Consider the following 27,239-nt stretch of genomic DNA (forward strand, 5'->3'; position numbering starts at 1 on the left):
GGTTGTTCTCAAGAGACTTTAAGGTTGTTTCTTGGAATTTTCCGTGAAGGTTTGGTTTTTCCCTTTTTAGGTGGTTTTTGGCTTGTATGAATTTTGGTGATTGCAACTTTTTTCTTGTATGAAAATGGAAAACATCAAGTTTCTGTGTATGGTGGATTGATGGTGTTATTTGAGCCCTTAGTTAACTTGCAAGTAGTATTTTAGGAGTATTACGCGAGACTATTGCAAACTAATTAATTTTAAAAAATAAGACAACGAACAAAATACGAAAATCAGAGAGAACAGATGTTCCCAAACAAAAACATCCGTTCTCGAGTCTGATGTAGTACATTTGATATGTATAAATGTATAATCCTTTTTTCTCAAAAACATGCAACCTTGGCCCTCAAAGCAAACTAGACGATGAAGGCGATCTTTACAAAACACCTTATTAAATTGACAGGAATTATGGATAAGAGGTACAAACCCTCGTATAAAGTGAAATAAGTGATGTAGAAAATGTAACTTTTGTCAACTATAATCCCAGGTTGAATGAGAAAGGCACCAATCAAAACTACAATCTAGACCATACCTAAATAGCCGATAGGCCCGATACTAGTCAACTCAACCCAATGCTGACAAGCGGCTGTTGATTCTGTGTTTGGACCCGGAGTATCCCAATCCGTTGACAACAAAGCAGAGCTGGATACGGACCCTTTTTTTTGGAATCTAGATCCGCTTGAAAGTGCAAATGATCACAAATGTAGTGCAGATTCAGGCTAAACCAAGATTTAATAATTTTTGACCCATTAGTTTGGGTTTTTTACTTGTTTAAGTCTCGTCTTGAGCTAAGCTTCTTATGAACAATAGATTCGCAATTTCAGGCCTTGGCATTCCGATTTGAAGGGTCTTCAGACCAGAACAGATCGCAGCTGCCCTTGTTTACTTGCAATTTTGGCTAATATACCAAGCTAAATTGATGCCCATCATCTAAGAACAACTTCGCAGAAGCAAAAACATGACTAATTTATCATACTTCAGGTAACATGTCAAGATGCTTTCTTTAGTCGAACCAACCAGAAATATTCACAACCCCAACCCACTGACTTCCAAGTTCCAATCAAAGTATGAACAGTATGTACGCAACACAGCTACATGTTTGCATAGTCATTTCTACCTCTTTTTTCGATTACTGGATTTTGTAGTTTTTGACCGAGAACTAGCAGAGTATTCACCTCCTATCTTCAGAACATCACCATCTTTTACTTCATCTGACATTGATGCCTTCTCTACAGCCTCCGTTGCTTCAAGGTGCAACATCAGGTCTTTGAGCTGCAAGTGTTTAAAAAGATCAGCACCAATGATACTGAAATAGATAATCGACAAACAATGTCATGAAATTCACAAACCTGTTCTTCAAGGTTGCGTATTTTATCATCTGTCAATCTTAGAGTTTTCTTCTCCCTGAGGAGAAAAAAAAAAACATAAAAAAGCATCTAGTGAGAAAATTATTAATTTTGTAAATTGAAACTATGGTCGCATTTAATTATATAGGGCAAATAGTTTGTGTAATTAGTTGACAACCTTAGATATGGTCTGATGGTCTCATTCTTTGGTAAATGTCGTTATTTGATTGGATCCCAATATCCAGAACATACATATGCCAGATGACAGTATATATCACAAAGCAGCTAAAGACTAAAGATGGAAATTATCATACCGCTCTTCAGCCTCTTGTATCTTTGCTTTCCATATCTCTTGGTTTTTCAACAAATTTTCATTGATCTACAGGAAACAATGGAACATTAATAGCCGACTTGATTCCAAGAAAACTGGACCTTTTGCCTAGGTATACTCTTTTCTAATAAATAACAGGAAATAGCATTATGATTGTTAGAAATTTAACGCTTTTGCTCCATGACAGAGTAACAAAATCAGACACATACATCATCAAGGAACTTCTTCTCTTTAATGCATCTATCCAACTTTGCTTGCATTTTCTGCAATTTCAGGGCCACAGTCTTGTCCACAGCTTCCGCGATTCCTCTTTCAGTTTCTTCTTTAACCTCTTGCAATAATGACTCAAAATACTGCAGAACAAGCAGAGTAAACAATTGAAAGATGAATACCCTTGAAGTCATAGCCCAGCTATACCTTTCTCCACAGATAATGAATATGGTTGCAAAAATATTCCATTAGATGAACGGCTTACCAGCTTTTGATTCTCAAGCTGCGTGGATAGAAGTTCATTGTATTCATTCCTAATCTGCGCAGCGAACATATTAGGAATTAGTCGCAAAAAAAAAACACTTTCTAAGACGTGTCTTATAAACTACTCCCTTCGTTTTTTTTTTTTTCTTCCCACTTCTCAAATTATGTGAGGGATAATTTGAAAGTGGGAAAAGTTCGGAAAAGCAGAGGTAGTAATAGATTAAAATAAGGAGTACTGAAAAAAACCGCCATACCGCATCAACTTTACTATTTAAGATGGCCTCATTAATTCCAATATCTCCACTGTATTCGCAACTTCCACAATCGTTCATAGCATGTGAGCAAGGAGCATTCAGCTCAACTAATTTCCCATCAGTTTTTGACTGTATTAAACGGTGGACATAATTGTCACCAACATAATCCCACACCCGCTGAGTTTCCACCTCTAGGGAATAGCAGTGCTGTGTCTCCTTCCAGTGCATTATCGCATGGCCCTCTTTATATCTGAATCAAACTTTTCCTGGTTAGGGAATTTAGATAACTAGAGTTTCAAGTTTCAACCTTCTTGACAACTGCTATTATGCATGAGATTCTGCTATGAATGTTTAACTATGTAGGGAGATGGCATTCAGGCATAAATGCATAATAATGGAATCTCCAGATATTTAATGCTGGTAAGTGGCACCACATGGGCAAGGCTGTGTACATTAGCAAGAGGCTTTGAGGCACCAAGTTGCTCCTTGCGGGAACTTAGTTATAATACTGTTGATTTTGCCGTATCCTATCCCTTTTAAGTTAGGACATGAAACTTGAGTGTGTCTTTTGCTCAAATAAAAGGAATAAACTAGTTACCTTCCACAACCTACAAATCCACAGATAACACATATCCATAAATTTTCTGAGGTCTGGCAAATGAAACATATCGATTTCTCAGGCTGCTGCTGGCAATAACGACAAACCTGTACAGAACACAAACTAAATTTATAAGACAAGCATGTAAGCATATTAATTTCCAATAGGGTATATCAAGCCTACTATAAATCAGTATCTGTAACAGCAAGTTGAGGCATCTACATGGTCCATCGTTTGATGACAAGTCAATAAGGGTTGCACACTGCCTTTTCAACCAGTCAGCAAATACCAGGTTGTTTCACTTTAACATACATCAAGGTCATGACACACCCAATGTCCACCTAGCAGTGGAGCAAGTGGGACTAGAAAAGCCCCCCTCCTCAATCACCACCACAAATAAAAATTGTGTTTAATTTAAATCACCTCTTCTAACTTTGTCTATTTCCCATACATATTTAATATCCCACCACCTATACTCTACATTTTAGGCCTCCAGCATTGAATTTTAGCTCCAGCACTATGTCTACACAACAAATCCTGAGTTCACTATCTTGTTTCAACTTTCATTTATTACACAAGTTCTGGTATGGACCTTGAAACTTAATATAAATGTATCATCAATCTTAAACAAGTTTTGTTTTTATTTTTATTTTTATTTTTGTGTGTGTGTGTGTGTGAGCCGTGGGGTATTCTTTATCTTACAATATCAAGCTTATGCTCATGGCCTATTGCACCACGATGAAACAGAAATTGGAAACTTACAGGACAAGAAGAATCTGTCCATTTTGAGATGCAGGAGCAGTGGAAAGAATGATTGCAGATGGTTGTGAGGATTCCTCCTGTCTCTTGATCTAACCTCTCTGCAAAACAGGTAGGATGGCCATAAAACACAGTAGTTTCATACCCAAAAAAATGCAGTAAATCACCAAAAATTATGACAAGAGAGTCAAATAATTTTGAGAAGCATACCCAAGCAAACTGGACATGTCGGCTGCTCACTTGAGTTCAGAAGAGAAGGTTGTGCATGTTCGATTGAGCCAGTGTATTGCACATCTATCGTGAAAAGCACGTCACACAACTCTGACTACATAAAAACCCAGTTAGGTTTCTATTAATCAATGATAATCATTATACGTGATAGAAACAATCATGGTAATATAATACCATAATTGGAGAATACAACCTCAAGAGAGGAAAAGTTTTGCCCATTGAAATGCTTGTGGAATTCATCTGTAGTGCCCTGGCTGTCAAACCTGATGAGAACAATATATTTATCCTCCATTTCATCATTCCTGGACACAGTAATACAAGTCAGTGGCTCATTCAAAATACAAAGGGATCACCAGTCTTTTCGCTCAAACAAAGACACAACATCCTAACCTCACAATTCGCATTTCAAGCATGTGCTGAACAAAAGAACCACAGAACTGGCAAAAATCTGCATATGTCATGTGATTTGGCACTCCAATAACACATACAAGAGGCTTCCTCTCCACCTATAGGTCATCAAAATGGTTAGTTTAGACTCCTACCAGTATAGAACTCAGTGATTTAACTCAATAAATAAGCATCTTGAGAACCTTAATATACCAACATTTAAAAGAGAGAAGAATTTAGGGGCAACAAATTTCAAAGGAGATAAGAAAAAGAAATAAATTACATGATAAAGCTAACACGCTTGGTAATCATCTCTGAGATCTGTAAAGAAGCTAAAACCACCACTTATAAGTTATAACCACTTATAGACAAAGCCAATTTCTTAGATGTCAAAGGAAGCGAGAACGGCGGACGTAAAATTGTCACATAGGTGAGCTACTTGAGGCCCAATTCACAGTTGTACGCAAGTACGCAACACATGGTTTGAGACAGACATCAAAGTAAAAAGATGATCTTCCTTCAGAGACTCGTAAGCTCCACCTAGACTTGTTTGGATAGAGGGAATTGGAGGTAAAGGGAGGAAGGGGGCAGAGAGAAATATCAATTCTCAGTTACTGGTTAGCAAAACGCCTACAGAGGAAAATTAAGGGAACTATTTTTCCTCCTCCAAGCCAAATCGAAACCCTTCCACCATTGAGAAGATCTGGAGAAAAAAGTAGTAAAAAAACTACCTTACACCCTTCCCCTCCCTTCCCTTCCCTTCCATCCACCTCCCGTCTCCTTCCCTCCTCAAATGTTGTCCAAACACGCCTCAAAATCCCAAGCACCGCATCTCTGATCATCCGAGTTTTAATTTTTTTCCAACATTACGCAAAACTCAAATAACCACCCAAAATCATCATCATCGTCATGGTTACATGGTATGACCACCAAAAATTATCATCATTGTCATGGTTACATAGTGTAAACATAATACCACAAATTTCTTCCAACAACATGTAAGTCAAATGCTTCATTCGCACCATAATGCCAAAATAAACCCCACCATGAAGACAGCGAAGAAACAACCTCTCATTCTCATTCTATTCTTTTCTTTGCCATCCATTCATTCAATGCTAGCAATTAGCAGCAGGGAGACTGTTAAGAGCTACCCAACCAAGCTACACCACTGGTTCACGTACTCTATACATAGGTCATCTCAATACATAGGGCAAACTATCTAGCCATACAAATCTATATTCTATACACAGGCCTTATCTCTACGACTGTACCCAAGTTTAGCCATACAAATCTATAGAACATCATTCTTCGAGACACTTCTTCCTGACATAAGTAGCCTAAAAAATACAGTAGATCAATAACTCCAACACAAAACAACAGTTCAAACAGTCCAAAGAGTACGTTTAGCCATCAAACTCTTTCCTAATCCAAGTTTCTACCGCCAGCCTTCCATCCCATCTTAGTTTTCCATTTTGCTAGTTGCTAAAAAATTGGTAACCACTTCTATCATTTGGCAGTAATAGTTCATCTTTTATTTTAGATTTTAAATTAGCACTTGCACAGTAGTTCAAACTATAAAAGTGGCCATGATCAACCAAAAATGCAATCAATAGCAAAATAGGACCATATCAATAATCAGTTTTGCAGAACACAACGCGTATTATCCCACCATCTTTGAGATGTGTCCTAAACATTACTCCCTCCGTCTCAGTCATTTGTTTACCTATTCCATTTTTGGGTGTCTCGGTCAATTGTTTACCTTTCTATTTTAAAAATGTCATTGATGGGCAATTTGATCCTACACACTCAATTTGGTTCACTTATCATCCAATAATTGGCCTCTCCTTCTTTCCTTGGTCTTTGTGTCAAAATCAAAGGTAAACAAATGACTGGGAAGGAGGGAGTATATCACACATGCCATACATGTCAAACTAAATTCTTGCAAACTAATTGCAACTCTACATGTCTGGAACTTCCGATCCCCTGAACTAAACCTAAAAACTTTAGAGTCCAAGGTTAATGGTGCTTAAAGAACATTATAGTCCAAGGTTAATCAGAAACTAATCCTCGCACAACGAAAACTATTACTCCACAACCATTCAAACGCCTAATTGCATTATACTTTCCCCAGAAATTCAAGAGTCCACTGAGCGGAACCAAAAGTATAATACCATCATTTGTTTACCTTCCATTAAACTACCTCTCGCTAAAAAAAAGTAAACAAATGAATGAGACGTGTAATTATATGTTATATACGATATATTGCAGCAAAGATTAAAAAAAAAAGGAAAAAAGAGAGAAGTAGGAATTACAGGGAGGTGTGAAGAAGAAGGAAGATGGAGAGAGTGAGAGAAATAATGGAGGAGACCACGAGTTTCTTCAATTCTAGGGTTTCCGGATGAGAACGGTAGTGCTTTTGTCGATATTTCGTCGGAATCCATGGCAGCCGGTGATGATGTGCGGTTTTCCGGCGGTGTTGACGTTGACTCTGACATTAGTGCTGATTGGGGCTTGAGAATTTGTTCTGTTTTCTTGAATGTGTAATTTGCTTTGTCAAAAATGGAACGTATTCATACACTCAACATAATTGGTCCATTTTTCATGGGTCATGGATTCACTGGTTCGGTCAATCAAACCGATTCAACTGACCGGTTAATTGGTTTGCCAGAAAGTCAAACCGGTATAGACTTTTTTTCTATCTATAAAACTATATTAAAAGGGTAACCTTAAAAGGCCACGTAGACAAAGCCACATAGGCGAAGAAAAAAGACACGCGTGCATTACGAATGTCACATCTATAAATCTATATAATCTATATTATATAGTTAAAAGGCAACTTAATACATTTAATTTTTTGCCATGTAGGATTATCATAATTAAATTCTATTAATTTATATTGTTAATATTAAGGCTACTTTAATAAATTTATTAAAATTCATTACAAGGTTTACTAATAATTTTTTTGTGTGGAAACTATAAGATCATGATTTAAATTATAAAAATAAATTAAGAATTTAGTCTCATCATTTAAATCATTCAATTTGTTCATCTAACTCCTCCTTAACCATAAATATAGTAGCTAAAAGGTCTTATATAGTAAATAAAAAATCTAGTAATTTGGATTATAAAGCTAATAATATCTACAAATTTATAAATATAATTAAAAGGAAAACCAAAATATCTATCATCATCAATATGTCATATTTTAACTATATAGTTAAAAGGCAAATTAATACATTTAATTTTTTGCCATGTAGGATTATCATAATTAAATTCTATTAATTTATATTGTTAATATTAAAGCTACTTTAATAAATTTATTAAAACTCATTATAAGGTTTAGTAATATTTATTTTTGTGTGAAAACCATAAGATCATGATTTAAATTATAAAAATAAATTAAGAATTTACTCTCATCATTTAAATCATTCAATTTGTTCATCTAACTCCTCCTTAACCATAAAGATAGTAGCTAAAAGGTCTGATATGTACTAAATAAAAAATCTAATAATTTAGATTATAAATCTACTAATATCTACAAATTTATAAATCAATCAATACATATATATAAAGCAGAAACTTTTCGAGCGATATTAGAGAGTCCAACTTTTTTGGGAATTCCTATATATAAAATAAGTTTTATATAAAATTATTATCATTATCCTAATAAGTGTAGATCTAGCTTTTTTCTCTTAATAATTTATGAGAAAATTATCCTAATCGGAGTAGATCTAATAATTTATGAGAAAATAATCCTACTAGAAATAGATCCGTTATTTATGAGAAAAATAATACTAATAGGACTGGATCTAATAATAGGAAAATAACTTTATAAAGAATATTTATTTTAGAAATATTTATATGGCAAAATGTCATTTAATAAACGTATAAAAGTGTTAAAATTGCCTACATTTTATAAACATAGAATTACTCTTTGTGAGAAAAAAAAAAAGATCCTAATTTTTTACAAATATAAAATATTGTCAAAAATCTAAGTTGTTCGATTTTAACTACTTAGGGAAACCCGTATTGTAATAAAGATAATTATATTTTAAAACTTTTTTGAATATTTAAAAGATTTACAAAGATTGGATTTGTTAATTATAACCAAACACGTAATTATCTTTTACAAAAACTTTAAAAAAAAGCTGATTTTTATTTTTAGAAAATAATTCAGGAAATAGTAACATGTCATATTAGAAAAAAGAAGTAAAGAATGACATTTACTTAGCATTTGGCTTATACAATGGCGGTGGAATGAGAATAATTTTTATAATGACTATATTAGAAACGGATAATTCACGCGGTACCCTTAAAGTTGGCCACTTTGCACAAAATACCCAATTTTTGATCCGAAAAACTTAAAGAGGTCATAACTCGTGTTTACGAACTCAGAAAGTGAAGATTTTTTTTCAAATCGATAATCTTTCCGAGTACTACGATTTGAAAAAAACGTTTGACGAGTTTGGAACTCATGACCAGGAGATATGCTCACTCAATGTTTGTTCGGTCGGAAAAACGTTGACGCACAATAACTCCTAATACCGGAATTCAAATGCGACAATTTTTTTTTTCAAATTGTAGTTCTCGGAAAGATGAGCGATTTGGGAAAAAAATCGTCACTTTTGGAACTCGTAAACACAAGTTATGACCTCTTTAAGATTTTCGGATAAAAAATTTGGGTATTTCGTGCAAAGTGGCAAACCTTAAGGGTACCACGTGAAGTATCCGTATTAGAAATAAACAACTACAACGATGGCATAAATAGTTTAAATCCGACTTTCTATGACGTATCAAATGTGTATGATTAGATTACCAATAATATTCACATAAGATTAAAAACCAATTGAACGACCATTTAATAGTCAAGTTTAATCTTAATTAATTACATTCCGGTGACCTAAAATATTTAATAGTCAACTTTAATTTTAATTAATTACATTTTCAGTGAAATAAGGTGCAAATTGGAGATTAAACTACATACAAAATAGAATAATCAACATAATATTGCAAAAAAAAAAAAAATTGGTTGATTTGTTATGTTCAACATATTTTTTAAAGTATTCCATATAAAATACTAAGAATGTTATGTATAGGTCACTAAAGTGGATTGTCAAAATCTCAAGGCACCAAAGTGGAGTTATGCAAACCTCGAGGCACTAAAGTGGAATTAGGCCAAACCTCAGGCCACCAAAGTGGAAATACATCTTTTTTTGTAAATGGTAACCATGAGGTATCTCATATGGATTTAATTAGTTGAATATAAGGTACTCCTTAGTGTAATAAATTAGGTCAAACTTATAAGTTTGACGTTACGATAAAAACAACTAATTGCATATATATTGGTTAAGAAGTGAAACGATTGTACATATATATTTAGTAATTTGAAGTCAGTTTCTTAAAATTGAAACTCTTTTAAATTTGCTCATTTTGTTATTATAAATAAAGAGTCAATAACAATGTAAGATAATGAGACTTGATTTTGTTAATAAATGACATTTCAAATAAACAAAATTGAGTTATAATTTTAATAAAATTAATCTTAAACTAATCGAGTTTAAGAGTAGTATCCTAATATCCTACTCCCTCCAATTCACACAAAACTCCTCATTTGGTTTTTCTAAATCAAAGTTTGAAAAGTTTGACCGTAATTCACTCAAAAATACATTTCACATCTACAAGTGGACAATAGGTTATGTAGATGATGAAATTATCCTTAAAAAATAGTCCCAGTTTAGAAAGGTAAAACAATGAATGAGACAACGCCCATAAATGAAAAAGGCAAACAAATGACCGGGACAAAGTGAGTAGTTTATAAGGAACTGAAAATTAGGATCTGATAAATTAGCTGGTTCACTAAAAAATGTTTGGCAAACTAACAGGTAGCTGATTATTGGTAAATAGCATAGAAAGACATAATAAGTACTCCATATTTAATATAGATTTTTCTAATGTCTTCCCTAAGGGTACACATTAGGAGTCTAAATAAAGAAATAATTAAAGAAATATTATAAATTGAAGGGTAGAAAAAAAAAAAAACAGGTAAGTTTATTTCTTCTCGCATGCTACTTTTATTCTGGTAAATAAGTTACTTACCAAATGACAAATACTTATAAAAAAATAAAGTAAATGATTTTTTTTGTAAGAATGAGCTTAAGCTTATTTGCTTTGCAAACAAGGCTTAAATATTAGATTTTTTCATGATCCCCTAAACTTTCTAATATCAAATTTATTTCATTTTAATGTTTTTTTCTCATGTATCAAAGCCACACGAAAAACATTATTTACAAAAAAAAAAATCACAAATTTATTAAACTATATTTCATATTACTCCATATATTTTGTGTAGAGTTTTTAAGGATAAGTAGTCTTATTGTAAATAATCAAAGACTACTTCGCTTAAAAACAGATAGTGAGTGCGATAAGAACGGTAACACTATAATTATTCAATCACCCAACGATTTTAATGAAGTTATAAACTAATAACTAATGTTGTCACATATGATAGATACAAGGAGTATAATTATGACACCTATTGTTTTACGTAACACCGTTTAGTTTTACTTAGTTGTTGAAGGTTAAAATAATTTGGAAAATTCATAAAGGTATGTTTCAGTTAAATAGGGTTCATTTAGGTAATTTGCACCATGTTTATGGACATGGTTTTGTATTTAATTAAAAACTGATGGTACCTGTAGTAGCGACGTACTATACCTATGTCGCTTGATGTTTTACAAATGATATGATTACTACTAATTAAACAGCAAACCTTTCGTGCTAAAAGCAACATAGGTGATCAACTACAACAAACCACGAAATTTTATTTCATCAAATGATTCAATATAGTTAGACCTTTTTTTTTATCAACTTAAGCATATATTTTAAAGATAATCCTAATGAGAGCCCCGTGCATCGCACGGGTTTTCCAACTAGTATAATTAAAAGGAAAACCAAAATATCTATCATCATCAATATGTCATATTTTAATTACATATACAAGATAACTTTTTAAATGACTTTCATGTAAAATGGAGTTTGTAAGAAAAAAAATTAATAATAATAATAATGATAATAATAATAATGATAATAATAATAACAATAATAACAATAATAACAACAACAACAACAATAATAATAATAATAGTAATAATAATAATAATAGTAGTAATAATAATAATAATAATAATAATAATAATAATAATAATAATGCAAACCTTTTACATACCATTTCTCATTTTCCCATATTTATGTTTATATTAAACTTCATAATAATGAAAAATGGATGCTCAAAAGTCATGAAATTGATATTTATTTATACCTATATTAAATTCGATAATAATGAAAAAATAATATTTAATAGCCATAAAACGCATCCTCAATTGTTTATATATTTTTTATGGAAGACAAAATTTGTAAGCAAAAAATTTCTTATCTCTATCGTTAGTAAAATGGTATGTGTCACCGATATTATTAACTAATTTTTTTATTTTTTTATTGGAAGTTTCATTGGGTTATGAAGTGTTCATCACATTTTAAATTTCGCGTATGTATTTGTTTTGTTCTCATTTAGGTGTTATCAAGATTATTTATTGTGTTAAGCTCTTCCAAGGTAAATATACTTACATCTCTACGACTTGATTATCATTCCCTCTTTTTTTCATTACTTAAGGTGAAACTAAGTTAATAACGATAATATTGCATAAAAAAAATTCCACCATTATTGTGTTACTTTTTTTTAATAGGTATGATTTATTGAAGAAAGAAGATTATAAGGAGAAGTGAAATACTAAGATTGCTTAAACAACTATATTTTACATACAAACTAAAGATTGGTGACATCAACGTGGAATCGTGGATGATTAATAATTTTTTGAGCATTTATTATATATATTTTGAAATATCACAAAAACTCCGGAGAGACGGTCTCTCAATAGCGTTATTGAGAGACCTCTCACATGATGGGGTGAGGAACCCATCGAATTTCTTTTTTCCCTATTATGTCTCCCACTAAATTAGTGGGAGACGGTCTCTCATGAGACCTACTGTTGAAATATATGGCTAAAAGGTGGAAAATTTGAGGGGATCACATAGCATTTTTTGTATAATATTGTTTAATAGGTGAAGTATTCGGCAATAATGATCCAATTGTTGTTCAAGTTGTTGCTGCTTTGAAATTTTTAGTTCCGCAATTTATTATTGTATTAGCTTCAATTTTATGAGGGTATGAAATGTTAGTTTTGTCATAACATTTCTAATTGTGTGTTTTATGTTATTTTCAGAATTGTTGATGAAATTTTGATATCTAATTTGCGAGGGTGCTCTATCTTTGGGGATCTTTGTTTGATAATATAGTTTTGTTTAATTTGATTATATGAATACTTATATTATTAATTCATTTTAGCTTACATTGAGTTACTTTAGTTTTGATAGGTGTATCTTAGTATATCTAATGTATGAAATTTTAATTTCTGATAAACTGTTGTATAAAAGACTAATTGAATTTATACAACCCTTAAAACATGAAAACCGTAAATTGAATTGATCGTAGTATGTTATTGTATTAAATCATTAAAGTATTACACTAGAAACACAACAACCCGTGAATTTCACGGGTCACAAAACTAGTTTTCTTTTGATAAGGAAAGAAAACTAGGTTAATTGTAATCGACCCATAACATATTAACATCCTTGCGAATGAGAGCGATAATCGAAAGTAAAACAAACTTTAGATTACCCAAATCATTAGAAAAAAAAGGGGAGCAAATGGTACTAATTAAAACTCTCCAAGAACACAACTTTAGAGAGACCTCATGATGGGGGAGGGAGTGATTTAATTTCTATTTTCCATGTTATGTTTCTCAGTACTCCAAGAAAGTCTTGCAAACCCAAAGAAAAAAATAAATTGAGTCACACAGCAAGAAAGCAAGAATGGAGACACTAAGAGGAAAGCACATTAATTTCCATTCTCAAAATGTTGCAACTAAGGGCATTAGCAATAGAGGTTCATCAAGAGGTTTGTAGGATGACATGTCCATCATTTTAGAGGTTTGTCAACAAACCTTCTATTGTTGGTGATGAGTGTTAAGGTTCATCGATGAGAGGGGTTACAAATTAGTAACCATGTTTGTGGAGAGAGAATGTGAGAGGAGAAAAAGTAAAGTGAACCATAATATGAACCTTATAGAGGTTTATTTGTTGTTGATATGAAGTTTGTAGGTAAATGAGTTTGTAAATTAGCTTATGTGGCATGGGAATAAACCTCTTAGAGGTTCATCTATTGCTAATGCCCAAATAAAGACATCACAACCTTTCGGTGATCATCAATACCGGAGGCCTAAAGATTCAGATCTGTATTCCAAACCAACACCGAAGTTAAAGAAACAAAAAAAAAACAAATACTTCCAACACCATTTTTGATTGAGTTTCGCTAAAATCAAATCACGAGTTTAAACTCATGAAGTTTTTTTGTACACATTTTTGTTTATTATTAACCTTCATACTAAAGATATATTAATTGTAAATAACTTTACGGAGCTAAAAATGGAGAGTAAAACAATCACATCTTAAAAAAGGTAAAAAATGAAACAAGAAAAAAAGACCGGGAAAGAAGACTTTTAGGTAGCTTACCCTCTCTCTAAAATTTTAGAGAGGAGGAGGAGCCTTTTTGAATTCAATGAATCATTTAAACCGCTTTAATTTATCGGTTTAAATGATTCATGATCGAGTAACTATTAAAGCTAATTCATAATCGAGTTATTATCAAATTAACTCATTAATGAGTAAAAGGTCATCTCAAGTATCGACCAATTTCCATTCTAATCATATTGACACGGGTAGCCTTTGGTTCACTGAAATCCAAATTTGATAGAATTGAGTTTTTGACTATACATCTAACATCTCTACTCGAAAGATTGTCCAAGCTATCGATAGATACTCCGTAACCCCTTAATCAGTCCTTAGATACTCGAACTCGAGCTACACAAAGGCACCGTTACGGGAATAATTTGCAATTCGTAACCAAGCTTACTACTGATTATAAGCTCGTAATCACCGATCTTCCCTCTCGATTTATACTCAAGGTACGTCAGTTTTACTCCTATATTTACCTTTAAATCTAACTATTGACTATTGATTGATGATTGATTTATATTCAATTGTTAAGATTGTTAACTCGTTTCTTTCTTGTTGATTACTACCCAATACTTGATTTTTCACATAATTTGCAATTTGGGTTTCTTAATTGATATCCGTGTATTAATCCATCAATAAGAATGTGGAGTAATCATGGTTTTTATGATTTTGTTTGAATTGATTAGAAACACTGAATTTTTATTTATAGTGTTCATAGATTAATTTCATATTTGAGTTTTTTTGCATTGGTGATGATATTCGGAAGTTGGTTTTGATTAACTTGTAGTTTACCTTCTCGTTCATGTTGATTACTATCCAGAACTTGATTTTCCTAGTAAAACAACATTACCCCAGTACCTATGGCTCCCGCAAATTGCGGGGTAAGGGGGTTGGATGTGCGCAGCTTTACGCCCTTACCCAATACCTGATTGTCCTCATACAACAACACCATAACCCCGCCTGAATAGCTGTCACGATAGAGGGGTGGGGTTAGATGTACGCAACCTTACGCCTTTACCCTCTTGGCCTTGTGTTAATAGTTGGCAAAATCTGGACCTTTTCTTTACAATTTTTTTTTTTTACTAATTGTTAGTATTTCGATTGCCTTCATCCTTTTCATCCGTTGATTTACTTTGTATAAATGTTGATGAATGAGTCGTCATGGTTTTAGAGAAGAGCAAATGATGGTGTTTGAATTGATGTGTAGTTGTTGATTGGTAAAAAGGACTGATCTTTTATTTAACTAGTTCATATGAATTTCCATATTTGAGATTTCTTACATTGTTGATGATTATTAGAGTAATAATTTTACATGTAAAGTAATTCGGATTTGGTTGATTTCAAAATATTTTTATTGATTTTGTATGAAGTGAATGTTGATCTGAAAACTGAATAATTGAATTGATGAGCACTGTTAGCTTATATTATTCACAATGAACTGTGCTTTTTCTTGCATTGATGAGCATTGAGCACTGCTAGTTTATATTATTCACATTTCACAATGAACTGTGCTTTTTTTTTTATGGGTGCGCAGAATATGGAGTTCAAATTTGAAGATGTTCAAGCATTTCTTAGTCAGAAACCAATTGGCAATGTAGATGCATTTGGTGACATATTCCTACGTCGCATTCCAGCAAACAATTCTTACGGTCTCAAAGAGATGGAGGTTGCAATTAGAGTGTCACAGCCTCATGGAGGAGACCAAGAAGAAAGTCTTCATTTGCAATTCAAAGTATGTTAAGAGTTATAATCATGCTTTCGGCTTTGAGTAGTTTATGCCTGAAGTTGTTCAATTAACTTCTACCTGTTGGCAGCATAGCAGTATAAAATTTGCAATTCCTAGGAAAAAAATCAATGTAGTATAAATTCAAGTTCGGCATAGACATTAATCACTTCAATTGTAGACTGAACTTTAATCATCACATATTCGCATACACTATTTTCTCCAAGTGATTACCTAACTGGTGCTCTGCTACATGAATACCATAGCTCCTTTTTATCTTGATATCCTTTGCTCTTATATCCTTTTTGCGGTACCAAATTTTCTCTTTTCCAAACCTGAGTACGATCTGAAAAGCTTAAACCTAGAGCAGCCAATATGATGTCACTTGTTAGTGTTTACTGCCGAGTTTTCAGCCTTTTACTTTTGTCTTTTAACTTCTTTGATCTTGTCTACTCCCTGAGTCCCTGCTATCATATCAAGTTCTTTTTGTGTGCTGATCATGTCTAAATTTTCGTCCCTTGTCTACCCTAATTGATTGCAATTGTCAATCTTTTATAGCTTTCTGCTTCCCTTTATCAACAACATAATGGCATATACTCTCTTAATTATTTCCATCCCTCAAAATGTTTCTTAACTGAAATATATATCTCAATTTGAGTGGCGTTTGTTTTTACTTGCCAGCTTTCTCGCCCCGTCTTTGGTTGAGATTTTTTACTGCTAATAGGAAGGTGAAACCATGAAACTGGTCCAATCTTTTTTCAGCTGACGAAAGAGGGCGCTACAGTTCTCACGGGGTTAATTAGCATAGAAGGGGAGTTCGTAAATCGTAATTACTAACCTAATTTCTTTCTCTTTTACAGTACATTGCTTAATTTTTTTCTGTTAGGACAACTAATAGCTGAGGTTCTCTAACAAATTTGTTTACCATGATCAATCAAGTCTTATTAACTTAGTTTCTTTGTAATTATTGAAGCTCGCGGTTATTTGTGATACTCGAATTTAGTTTTTTTTTTTTTTTTTTTTTTTTTTTCAGTAGCCTTGTCGGATAATTTTGATGATGCATCATTACCGTGCTCTTTATCGTAGCATCTTCACAAAGATTGCCTAATTCGCAGTATGCATAGATATTAATAAAAAACAACTGTATGAATCAGCGATACGGATACGCGTGTGTCGTACACTATAAGCGTGAATCTGGTCACTGGCGTTGAGTGAATTCAGTTAACATGTTTTCCACCATTGTTCTCTTGTAGTTATACTTATATATTTATAAATTTAAACTGCAGAATGAGTTGAAATTGCGTTCTCTTAAACACCGAAATATCATTGATTTGGTTGGGTACTGTGAGACGAAGGAGAACTTTTACCTTGTCTATGAGATGTTCCAGGCAAAGCCGTTATCAAAACTTGTTGAAGGTTAGTTGAGTTTTTACTACTACTATTTTGTATATCTGTGATTCTAGCTCGATCCTATTGCGTTTCGTGTAATATTTTGATATGCTCTTTGACATATTCAATTCATGGATTTTGTTTATCTTGCCTCTCTCCGTCTGTTATTCACTTTGTATCAGTCTTTTCCAGTACTTTCCAGTTTTCTAAGATAACCAAGATACGATTTTCTTGGCAGACAAATAAAATTTTTAAATTACTCTTGATCAAACAGGCTTGACATGGGAACAAGCTGTTAAGATTCTCAAAGGAACTGTTTCTGCACTGGCGTTTCTTCATAGTCATCCAGAAGGACCATTTGTGCATTCTAATATCAGCACCAACAATGTATTAGTGACTGAGGTACTTTATTGTACTCTTTACAACAACAACAACAACATTACCCCAGTGCCTCAATGGCTCCCACAAATTGTGGGGTAAGGGGGGGGGGGGTCGGATGTACACAGCCTTACCCTTGTGTTAACAACACAAAGAGGTTGTTTCCGAATGACCCAATATGAAAATTGCGTCGAGAACTGCATCGAAGGACCACTACTTCACAAGAGAAAGAAGAGCAACCACTTTAGCGAGCCATTTTGCTTTATTCCATATTTCCAATGGAGCCAAAGATTCTGGAAAAAAAAAAATGGTTTCAGAATTTTTTTGTCTTGTGTCTCTTTCTTGTATCTCTACTGCCATTTGATTCAACTGATACAAGCAGTGGTAAGCATTTTACAGGATTTTGTGCCTAAAGTCATTGATTTTAGGCAATGCGTAGTGGAAGGCGAAAGAAGCATCAACTCTAATCCGAGATATTATACTGCAAAACAAGAAGGTATGTTATTCTGTGTTTGTATACATTAGTTGGTCACTTGGTCCGACCTAATTTCAATCCTAGTGCAGTAAATGCGGCCAATACCACCTTAATATGAGGTCATAGTAACCTTCAAACTTTTATGGCAATGGATATCGAGTATTCTTTTGCTTTTTGCAGTACTCAGTACTCAACTTATGTTGTGTGTTGGCAACGAGTATATTTTCTTCTCCTAAGCTGCTAGTACACAGTTTGACACAAATCATTTTTCCATGTCGCCAGTGTCATGACTCGCCTCTCATTCATTCTTGACCAACAGGTGTGGCTACTGTACAAGCTGATGTGTTTGCATTCGGACTTCTTGCTCTACAGCTTATCACCAAGGACGGCAGGACCGCTTTTGCCATGGAAGAAGGGGAAGGTCAATCCGTTTCTCTTCACCACATCCTCGATTTATACGTTCCTCTGTTTAAGGAAAAGAAGAATCTTGTCCATGCATCATATGGGCAAAAAAGGGAATCAGGAAAGTTGACGGAAATGATCTTCAATTGTCTGAAGAAGGATTCTCAACTCGACCTGAAAAGTTTCCACAAAGACTTAATTTTATTAAGCTTAGCTACCCGATGTTAACTAATAGTTGATGTTAATTCGCTGCCTTCTGTACATATGTATCGTAAGTTAGAGCTTCTTGTTGTATTTAGATCAACAAGTTGTTCGAATTTGGTTGCTTGAATTCCGCTGAACAGTACAGATATTTAGCTGAAACGAACAAGCGTAAAGACAAGAGGTACATTGTCGAACAATATAATTGAAATGACAAGTGTTTACAAGGAAGAAAGGTACAAATGTACAACGATGATGACAACGGCCGAAAAAGTGCGTAAGAAAGAAGTAAAATACAAAACCAGCAAAACACATGCTATGCATTTTCGATCCTCCATTTGAATCGTGTCGATGTTTTATTCGACGATAAAGTGTAGTTCTTCCAATCTTCAAGTGTAGTATTAAGATCAGCAATTTTCCTTGGCAATCCGACTCGACAATTCGCATGCATGGTGCAAACCTTGTTGAAATCTTTGCTGGGTGTGCAAAACCCTCCGAAATAATTTGTATCCATGAACCTTACTTTTAATCCAATTTCCTTTATATATTGGCCATGTTTAAGAACATTGAACACATCTTGCTCGTGCCTTTTAGGAAAATAGGGTCGTGCTTTTACCCAGAAATCGTAAAATTTGATTGTACGATTGTTGGATTTTATATACATTAATCCTACATTGGGATGGTTTTTAAAATCGTTCTCCTTGCCGTTGAAGCTGTCGCATGATAATTGGAAGTCAAATTCTTGTGTGAAAATCGGTAATGGATCTCGAAACCACATTACATCTGTATCCTAGACAACGTAAAATAAATATTATTTAATTTTTTTTAAAAAAGATCGAACAGAGAAGCAAAGTTATAAGACTATTGTCAAAGGAGAACATGAATTCTTGATAAAAATAATTTTCTCTATCTGAAATCAGTTTAATTACTTGTACAATTATAACAAATGTTGAAGTATGTAAGAAACATCTAATTAGTCATGGGTTTTCTATATGGTACCCTCATATTTTTTCGAATTCTACGTGGTAACATTCGATTTTCCAAAAACATCACTGCTGGTACCCTGAAACTTGATGAAAACTTCTCAAAATACCCAAAAGGCAGTAATCTCCCTCTTTTAAAACGTTGTCATGTTCTTATTAACATAAATATCGTTTAAATCGTGTAGATATATTTTAATGGGATAATTCTCTTGATACCCCTGGGTTTTGAACTTTTTCACGTGGTACTCAAGTTTTTAAGAATGTGCTTATGGTACCCCTCAACTGATACTTGTAACCTCAGAATTATTTGGTGCAACCGTGCAAGTAATAGTTAGTTGTAGAGCTTCAAAAAGTAGTTACTCTAATTAATTTTCCCCCAAACAAGTCAAGAAGTCAATTAAATTGTTTACCGTTAAAATATTACAGAGTTATGACCTAAGGATAGATGGTGCACAGTTTTGAAAGTTGGGCGATACCACGAGCACATTCTTAAAAACTTGGGTAGCACTTGAAAAAGTTCAAAACACAGAGTACCATGAGAATTATCCCTATTTTCTTTACAAAATTTAACTATTTGAAAACTCGTTTTTTAGTAAATTCGGTAATTTAAGAACTACTCCGTATTTACTAACTTACTAAGTTTAGGAATACCACTAGTGTTTTTAAAAAATGAGGGGTACCATTGTACCAAGTAGAATTAGAAGAAACATAAGGATACCACGTAGAAAACTCATTAGTTATTCATGAAATAAGATGTTTTAGTTTTTACTAATTAACTTATGATCATTAGTAAGAAAGTTTTTTTATTTTTATTTTTTATTAATGTATTAACAAGAGAATGTTATTATTTGAAGATAATATGCAATGTAATGTTAAAATGTTACAACTTAATAAAACATGTTTTCAAATTGATTTGTTATTAAAACAAAACGGTAACAATTTAAAGGGTGAGTTTCACTCTTAATTAACCTTGATAGAAGGTTAATATTATGTTGTAAGTTTATAAGCAAAGGGAGAGCACACAACATAATAATATTATCCTCCCATCATGGTTAAATAAGAGTGAAACTTACCCTTTAAATTATAACCATTTCATTCTAATAACAAATCTAAAAACATTTTTATTAAGTTGTAACATTTTGTTACATTGCATATTAACAAGAGAAAGTTTTGTTCAAATAATAACATTCTCTTATTAATACATTGATAAAAGAAACACCCGTCTTACTAATGATTATAAGTTGAGTAAGAACTACCACATTATCGTATTTCATGAATAACTAATTAGATGTTTCTTACAAAGTATTCATGAAAATATAAGCTAATACGGAGTACTTTCGTTTGTTTAACATGCGTGACACATATTTTAATAAAACGTATAAAATTCATTTGAAAGGAGAGTGATAGAATATTACCGTGTTGATAAAGTTGTAACCCAGAGTTAAAATGGTGTGCGAGAAGGCAAGCCTTTGCCATATAATGTCCAAATAATGTGGACTCATAAAATCAGCTTGACCAGCATTTTCAGATGAGTGATTAGTTTTAAGAAAATAACAATGAGACACCGATGACCGGCACCGGTTATAGGCTTTGTCGTCGACGGCAATGACAAGTAGATGGTCAAGGAGCCTGGCCGTGTTATTTCCTATTCTGAAGCTCTCAAGGAAGAGGTCAAATATGGAATTTGGTGCCGCCCATGCCTCATTCAAAGTCGCTAGAATTACCGTGTTATCTTTTGTCGCGGCTGCCTTTAAAACTTTTCTTAGCTCGTAATACTCATCTGGAATTACCTGATATACGTGGTTTATATTAATTAGATACTCCTTCCTTTCTGATCAATATATAGTAGCTGGGACATATAGAGTATTAATTACAAGTATTTAATGTTAATAACAACGGAGTATATGATTTTGTTTTGTCTAACGAAACGCGCACTTAGTGGCATTATAATAGAGGGGAGGAGTGAGTCGAATCTAGTACCTATTGTCTATAATACATCCGTCTTAACCACTAGACAAAGACATCTTCAGTATGGACAAGGAATATACGAGTATATGATTTACGACAGAAGAAATAAAGCTATGAAATCATGTGACTTACATGTAACTTTGTAAGAGCGTTTTAACGTATATGCAATGGTTGGCACTATACTCCTTAATACGTAATCATTAATTAATTGAATAATTGTACTTGTGTACAGTTACGTATACCTTTGAAGTTTGAACATTAGTAATATGACATCATATTCTAAATGTTGATTAATTTCCAAATGTGACTAATTCTAAATTTTGACATAAACATGGAGAGCAAGACCCTATTTGGCCATCGATGGAAGTTGCATTTAGGTAGAATATATAACGGTCGTAAAATTATGATTAGAAATATTTCAATAACAGGTTTGATGATCACGTATTCACGTTTTATATGCAATAAAGAAAACGTACTTGGTAAATATATACGATTAATGACGTTATTTTGAAAATAGTAAATTTGCATCAATTTACTATCAAAATTTACTAGTTATCAAACACATGTAATAAACATACATGATGATTGATCAATCTACTTGTTATCTTAAATAAATGTACTAATTTTTAGGCAATATGTCCTATTTACTAAATAGGAACTTAAAATCTCAAATATTTCTGACACACGAAAATCCTTACTATTGTTAAGTTTAATTGTTTAAAGTTAGAAAGACCGGACAATATTTTAAAAAAGTAAAAATTTAAAAATAATGGCTAACTGTTTTACTAATTTTTTTGTATCAAATGAGTCAAATGGACTATACAATATCGGGGAAGAGGGAATCGTATTTGGGACCTATTATCTTGAATTATTGATTGTTCTACTCATTCTAAACGCTTCCACCTTGGCCGACTAGTCTTCTGCTTATTAAAAATTCATGCAACGAAGAATCTTGTATGACTGTACAATTCACAGCTAGGTCAACAATTTCCGATTGGTGCGTACCAGTATACATTGAATTTTAATTTCAACAAAGAAGAAAAATCAAATTAAACTAAGATTGCTGTCATTATTGCAATTGTATATGATCTACAATGACCTTATTTCTTACAACTTGTAGTAATGTACGTGTACCATATAGGCATATATCCAATTTAATGATAATAATTTAATGATATAATAATTATTACATAATGTCATAGCGATTTTACAGAATATCAATCATCAAAAATAATTAATGAATTAACGTACATAACTACTTACAAGAAATGTTTGATAGTACTCCCTCAGTCCCAGTTATTTGTTTGTCGATCAATTTCATTTTACGGTGCTTTAATTTATTAATTTGTTTACCTTTCTATATGAAGAAGGTTTTTTATGTGTAATTTGATCATCCCCACTCTATTGTCTATTTGTCATCCATTTAACTACAATCACAATTCACAAATGGTCCTCTCCTCTCACTCCTTGATCGTTGTATCTAATTATAATTGATCGGTGTATCAAACATTTTTGTGTATCTAATTGCATGCATGGAGTAGTAATCTTATTGCTATCGTTGACAAAATAAAGTTACCTAAATCATTCAATAATGTTACGTTAATTATTCAAATTCTCCACATAATTAGAGCAAAAACATAAGAATAAATGAAATAAACTTATGAAACTCACCGTATCGACTCGAGATGATGAAGTAGCTATGCCATTGCCATTGATACAAGAGGAGTTAAAAGAAGGTAGAAACCCTCCATAATTGTTGAATAAAACACAATAAATGAATCCAAAGGCAACAACAACAGTTGAAAATGAAACCAAAACCTTTGAAGTCTTTGCAAAATCAAGGGATTTTATTAATGAAGTAGTTTTCAACATGCTCATTTTTGTTTTGTGTTCCTTGTTGCTTTCTTTTTCGTGTGTTTATAATGGATTAGTAGTTTAGGTATCCTCTAATTTGGGTTACTTAAGACAAGAGATTAATATTCTTATATATGGTAGGTTATCATGTCATTGATTTCTTTCAACAAGTTTTAAAGTCAAACAACTTGTAAATAACGTAAATATTATGATATCATAATACAAATACTATATCTCCATCATAAATAAGATATTCATTCCATTATTAATACATCATTTGACATCACACACCGGTCGTTAAAAAGGGAGGTTACAAACGCTTTAACTAAATCGAAAAATAGTAAGTAGATTTTACTATAGTAGAAAACTAGCTTTTTAATTTGTGTGTTGCTGGGCGAGAACAAGAGTTAGTTTAAGTGATAAGAGCTCTTTTATTCCAATCATTAAATTGGGTGATGTTGGGTGTGGTGGAATATTTCGAGACGACTTCGGCAATTTCGTCTCTACTTTCCCTTTCTCTTGCGGAGTTTGTAATTGTATGCGAGCTGAAATGAGAGCTCTTTTATCAAGGTTGGAACAAGCTCGCACCATTCATATTCCCAAACGTATTTGCTAAATCCCGCGCAAGGTTTTACTAAATCACGCGCACTTTACCCCTGTTATTCCAATCTTACCCTTCTTCTTAAAAAACAAATTAAAAATGTTCTAAACCTTCTCCCCTATGAAAACCAAACTAATTCATTAGTAATTCGTAGATTATGAATCTTAATTCGCATATGTCGAAAGTAATTTCAATGTTTTATCAACAATTTTATTAATAAAAATCGCTTAATCGATATAATGAATGTGTTTTTTAATAAAAAAGAGAAAACAAATTATACAATTAGGGTTTGATTGTTTCTGGTAATTTGCAATTCAGTCAGTATAACAATGAAATGGATAGAGCGTGATATGCAGGCGAGTATCATCATTGATAGAAAAACACAGCAACCCATCTCTTAGCATTAATGGAATTCTTGACATTTCAATTAACATATGGAAATCAGTAAAATCTAATCAAATTCACGCAATCCCATTTCCCCTTATCTTCGACACAATTTCAACGACCCAATCATGTTTTGCCGTCAACCACCATCGCCGTCGACCTCCCGATGCCGACGTTCCCTTCCCTGTCTCATCGCCGGTCAGTTTCAGGTAAGGAATCCGGTGGTCCAATGGGGATATTTTTGGGGTTTTTGATTTGTGTCTCTTTGGTGATGTGTGAAATGGAGGGGGTAGACTCGGAATAGGGCGTAAAAATGCGCGGGATTAAGTAAAAATGTGCGCGGGATTTATCATATCCCTTCCCAAATTGCTTGTCCATGTTACTAATTTATCGCGTGTGAACTTCTGCCGTGAAGATCAGCTTCTAAGTAATTAATAGTCTCATCAATAACTATTCAGATAATCGCCCAAAAAGATAGTGATGTGTTAGGCCCTGTTCTTTCTAGCTTTTTTAGAGCTGAACTGAACTGAGCTGAACTGAATGGAGTTGAACTGAACTGAACTGAGCTGAGTTGAACTGAACTGAACTGAGCTGAGCTGAACTGAACTAAACTGAATAAAGTTGAACTGAACTAAGCTGATTGGAGCTGAATTGAACTGAAATAATAATAATAATAATAATAATAATAATAATAATAATAATAATTATTATTATTATTATTATTATTATTATTATTATTATTATTTTTTTTTTTTGCAAGAAAGTTAAACTCATTTGTATTCGTCCATATAGGGAAAAAAAGAAATGAGAAGGCATTATTATTATTATTATTATTATTATTATTATTATTATTATTATTAGCAGCAACAGCAGAAGAAGAAGAAGAAGAAGAAGAAGAAGAAGAAGAAGAAGAAAAATATTAATACTAGTAATTATATTAATCCGAGTGATTAACTAGGTAGCCACCATAAACCACGGTTCACCATCAATCTAATTAGGTGAAATAATGGAGCACCGATTTGCTAGATTGATATTCAAAGTCTAGTCGTTTATCATCCTAATTTGATTGATTATGTAGCCACCATGAAGCACTAACAATCCTAATTTAATTAATTAGATAAATAAAAATTGACAGGCCCTAATTTCATCTTTAACAAATAAATAAAATTTGGTTGATTAATTAAAACTCAACAAATAATATTAATAATTGATAACAAGTAAATTAATTTATTATTTGATAAATTAGAATCCATCTTGTAAGTTTTAAGTAATTTGAGCAATTAAATTAAGTTTTAGGGAAAAATATTGATTTAAGAGTTCACTTGGTTCAGTTTTAGGTGAAAAGGGTACAAAATAGAACATTATGATAAAGTGTATGTGAAAGAGCACAATTTGTATATGAAAATAATAATTAGGTATTATGTATTAATAATAGTACTATTAAAATTATAATGTTATGAATAATTACTAAATGAATAAGCGAAACTCTAACTTTTTCCGCCTAAACATATTTCCTAGAATATTGCTTGGCATTTTTAGCATATACTATATGTGTAGACATGATAAGTTATAAATGGATATAATCTTTTATACTCCGTATTTAAATATTTATAACATTTAATATTTCACATTCTGACAAATTTATCTCCGATTTTTTTAAGATAAGGATGTTTTTCTTTTAATAAACTTATTGATAAAAATTTAGTTACTTTTTTATGATAAGAAGTTGCGGCTAAAAAATATGGTATTAGTACATATTTGTTAAAATTCATTGACTTTTACGATAAAAATTTGCGTCTAAAAAATATGGTATTAGTAAATATTTGTTAAAATTCATTGACTTTTATGATAAAAATTTGCAGCTAAAAAATATGTTATTAGTAAATATTTGTAAATTAACATCATTAATTTCTCAGTAATAAAACTAAAAAAATAAAATAAAAAAATACTCATTTTATTACTTCTTACGATTTAAATTTATATTTATTTCTCTAATCAAAATACAATAAGGAGAAACATGAAAAATAAGTGAATTGTCAATTTAAATTCTATAAATAATACACTAAAAAATAAAATTCTATAAATACCATGCATATATTGCACAAGGTCTATATTAGTAACTCTATAAATATCGCACATTCATTGCGCGGGATCTAAACTAGTATTATTATTAATTAATATTCATATTCTTATTAATAATAATATTAGTAATAGTATTAATTGTATTCATATGAAGATTATTGATTTTAATAACCATAATAATAATAATAATAATAATAATAATAATAATAATATAATATTAATAAAATTATTAATTTTAAGATTTGCAAAATTGAAATTGGCTGAATTTAGTGGAGCTGAACTGAAGTGAGCTGAGTTGAGCTGAGCTGAAATGAATGGAGCTGAGCTGAGCTGAACTGAACTGAATAAAGCTGAGCTGAACTGAACTGAACTGAAATGAATAGAGCTGAGCTGAACTGAAGTGAGCCGAAAATAAGCCAGAAAGAATAGGACCTTAAAGTGTGTATGATATAAAGTTCTGCCTCTTCCATTCATTTCATAACGTATTTATAATACATACAGTAATTAAGGTTGGGATTATACTAAGCCCAACTACTATACATACTTAATACGGGGCCTATGGCCTACAAATTCCAAAGGTAATACTAGGACTGTTATGATGATCGTTGATTGAGAAAAAAAGACGTACAAGGAAGAACGTCCAACACTTCTTTTTCCCTAAAATGAGTCATATCCTAGCTTAAGTTTTTCATAGTATTTACTTTTAAGTCAATTAGTATTGTTATCTATTTTAATGTGGGTAAAGTTTAG

At 32.3% G+C, this 27,239-nt stretch overlaps 3 protein-coding genes across 3 annotated transcripts; 1 reads left to right on the forward strand and 2 right to left on the reverse strand.

Annotated features, from left to right (window-relative positions):
* Positions 1-264: 264 nt before the first annotated feature.
* On the reverse strand, positions 265-6,977 carry LOC141611462 (BRAP2 RING ZnF UBP domain-containing protein 2). The gene is made up of 12 exons (XM_074429994.1): positions 6,732-6,977; positions 4,423-4,538; positions 4,226-4,334; positions 4,012-4,126; positions 3,805-3,902; positions 3,043-3,149; positions 2,445-2,694; positions 2,192-2,245; positions 1,926-2,069; positions 1,700-1,764; positions 1,389-1,443; positions 265-1,311 (listed from the first exon to the last, which is right to left on the reverse strand). The coding sequence occupies exons 1-12, from the start codon at positions 6,912-6,914 to the stop codon at positions 1,153-1,155; spliced, it is 1,455 nt and encodes a 484-aa protein (XP_074286095.1). The 5' UTR covers positions 6,915-6,977; the 3' UTR covers positions 265-1,152.
* A 7,250-nt stretch (positions 6,978-14,227) lies between these two features.
* Positions 14,228-18,779, forward strand: LOC141611464 (cysteine-rich receptor-like protein kinase 43). The gene is made up of 6 exons (XM_074429996.1): positions 14,228-14,498; positions 15,584-15,781; positions 17,059-17,188; positions 17,436-17,563; positions 17,939-18,035; positions 18,334-18,779. The coding sequence occupies exons 2-6, from the start codon at positions 15,587-15,589 to the stop codon at positions 18,642-18,644; spliced, it is 861 nt and encodes a 286-aa protein (XP_074286097.1). The 5' UTR covers positions 14,228-14,498; positions 15,584-15,586; the 3' UTR covers positions 18,645-18,779.
* On the reverse strand, positions 18,775-23,488 carry LOC141611463 (uncharacterized protein At4g15970-like). Its single transcript, XM_074429995.1, has 3 exons — positions 23,240-23,488; positions 21,016-21,390; positions 18,775-19,407 (listed from the first exon to the last, which is right to left on the reverse strand). Exons 1-3 carry the CDS (start codon positions 23,444-23,446, stop codon positions 18,934-18,936), a joined length of 1,056 nt encoding a protein of 351 aa, XP_074286096.1. The 5' UTR covers positions 23,447-23,488; the 3' UTR covers positions 18,775-18,933.
* Between the last annotated feature and the right edge of the window lie 3,751 nt (positions 23,489-27,239).

Source organism: Silene latifolia, chromosome 11 (assembly GCF_048544455.1).
Source record: "Silene latifolia isolate original U9 population chromosome 11, ASM4854445v1, whole genome shotgun sequence".
NCBI classification, from domain to species: Eukaryota; Viridiplantae; Streptophyta; class Magnoliopsida; order Caryophyllales; family Caryophyllaceae; genus Silene; species Silene latifolia.

Coding starts and splice junctions, on each gene's coding strand:
- LOC141611462 (XM_074429994.1), bottom strand. CDS start 6,914: ATGTCAGAGTCAACGTCAACACCGCCGGAAAACCGCACATCATCACCG. Junction 4,127..4,225: donor AAAACTTTTCCTCTCTTGAG/GTTGTATTCTCC, acceptor GTTTTTATGTAG/TCAGAGTTGTGTGACGTGCT. Junction 2,695..3,042: donor GGATTTGTAGGTTGTGGAAG/GTAACTAGTTTA, acceptor AGTTTGATTCAG/ATATAAAGAGGGCCATGCGA.
- LOC141611464 (XM_074429996.1), top strand. CDS start 15,587: ATGGAGTTCAAATTTGAAGATGTTCAAGCATTTCTTAGTCAGAAACCA. Junction 17,564..17,938: donor ACAATGTATTAGTGACTGAG/GTACTTTATTGT, acceptor AGCATTTTACAG/GATTTTGTGCCTAAAGTCAT. Junction 18,036..18,333: donor TTATACTGCAAAACAAGAAG/GTATGTTATTCT, acceptor CTTGACCAACAG/GTGTGGCTACTGTACAAGCT.
- LOC141611463 (XM_074429995.1), bottom strand. CDS start 23,446: ATGAGCATGTTGAAAACTACTTCATTAATAAAATCCCTTGATTTTGCA. Junction 21,391..23,239: donor CATCATCTCGAGTCGATACG/GTGAGTTTCATA, acceptor CACGTATATCAG/GTAATTCCAGATGAGTATTA. Junction 19,408..21,015: donor GTTACAACTTTATCAACACG/GTAATATTCTAT, acceptor TACGTTGTCTAG/GATACAGATGTAATGTGGTT.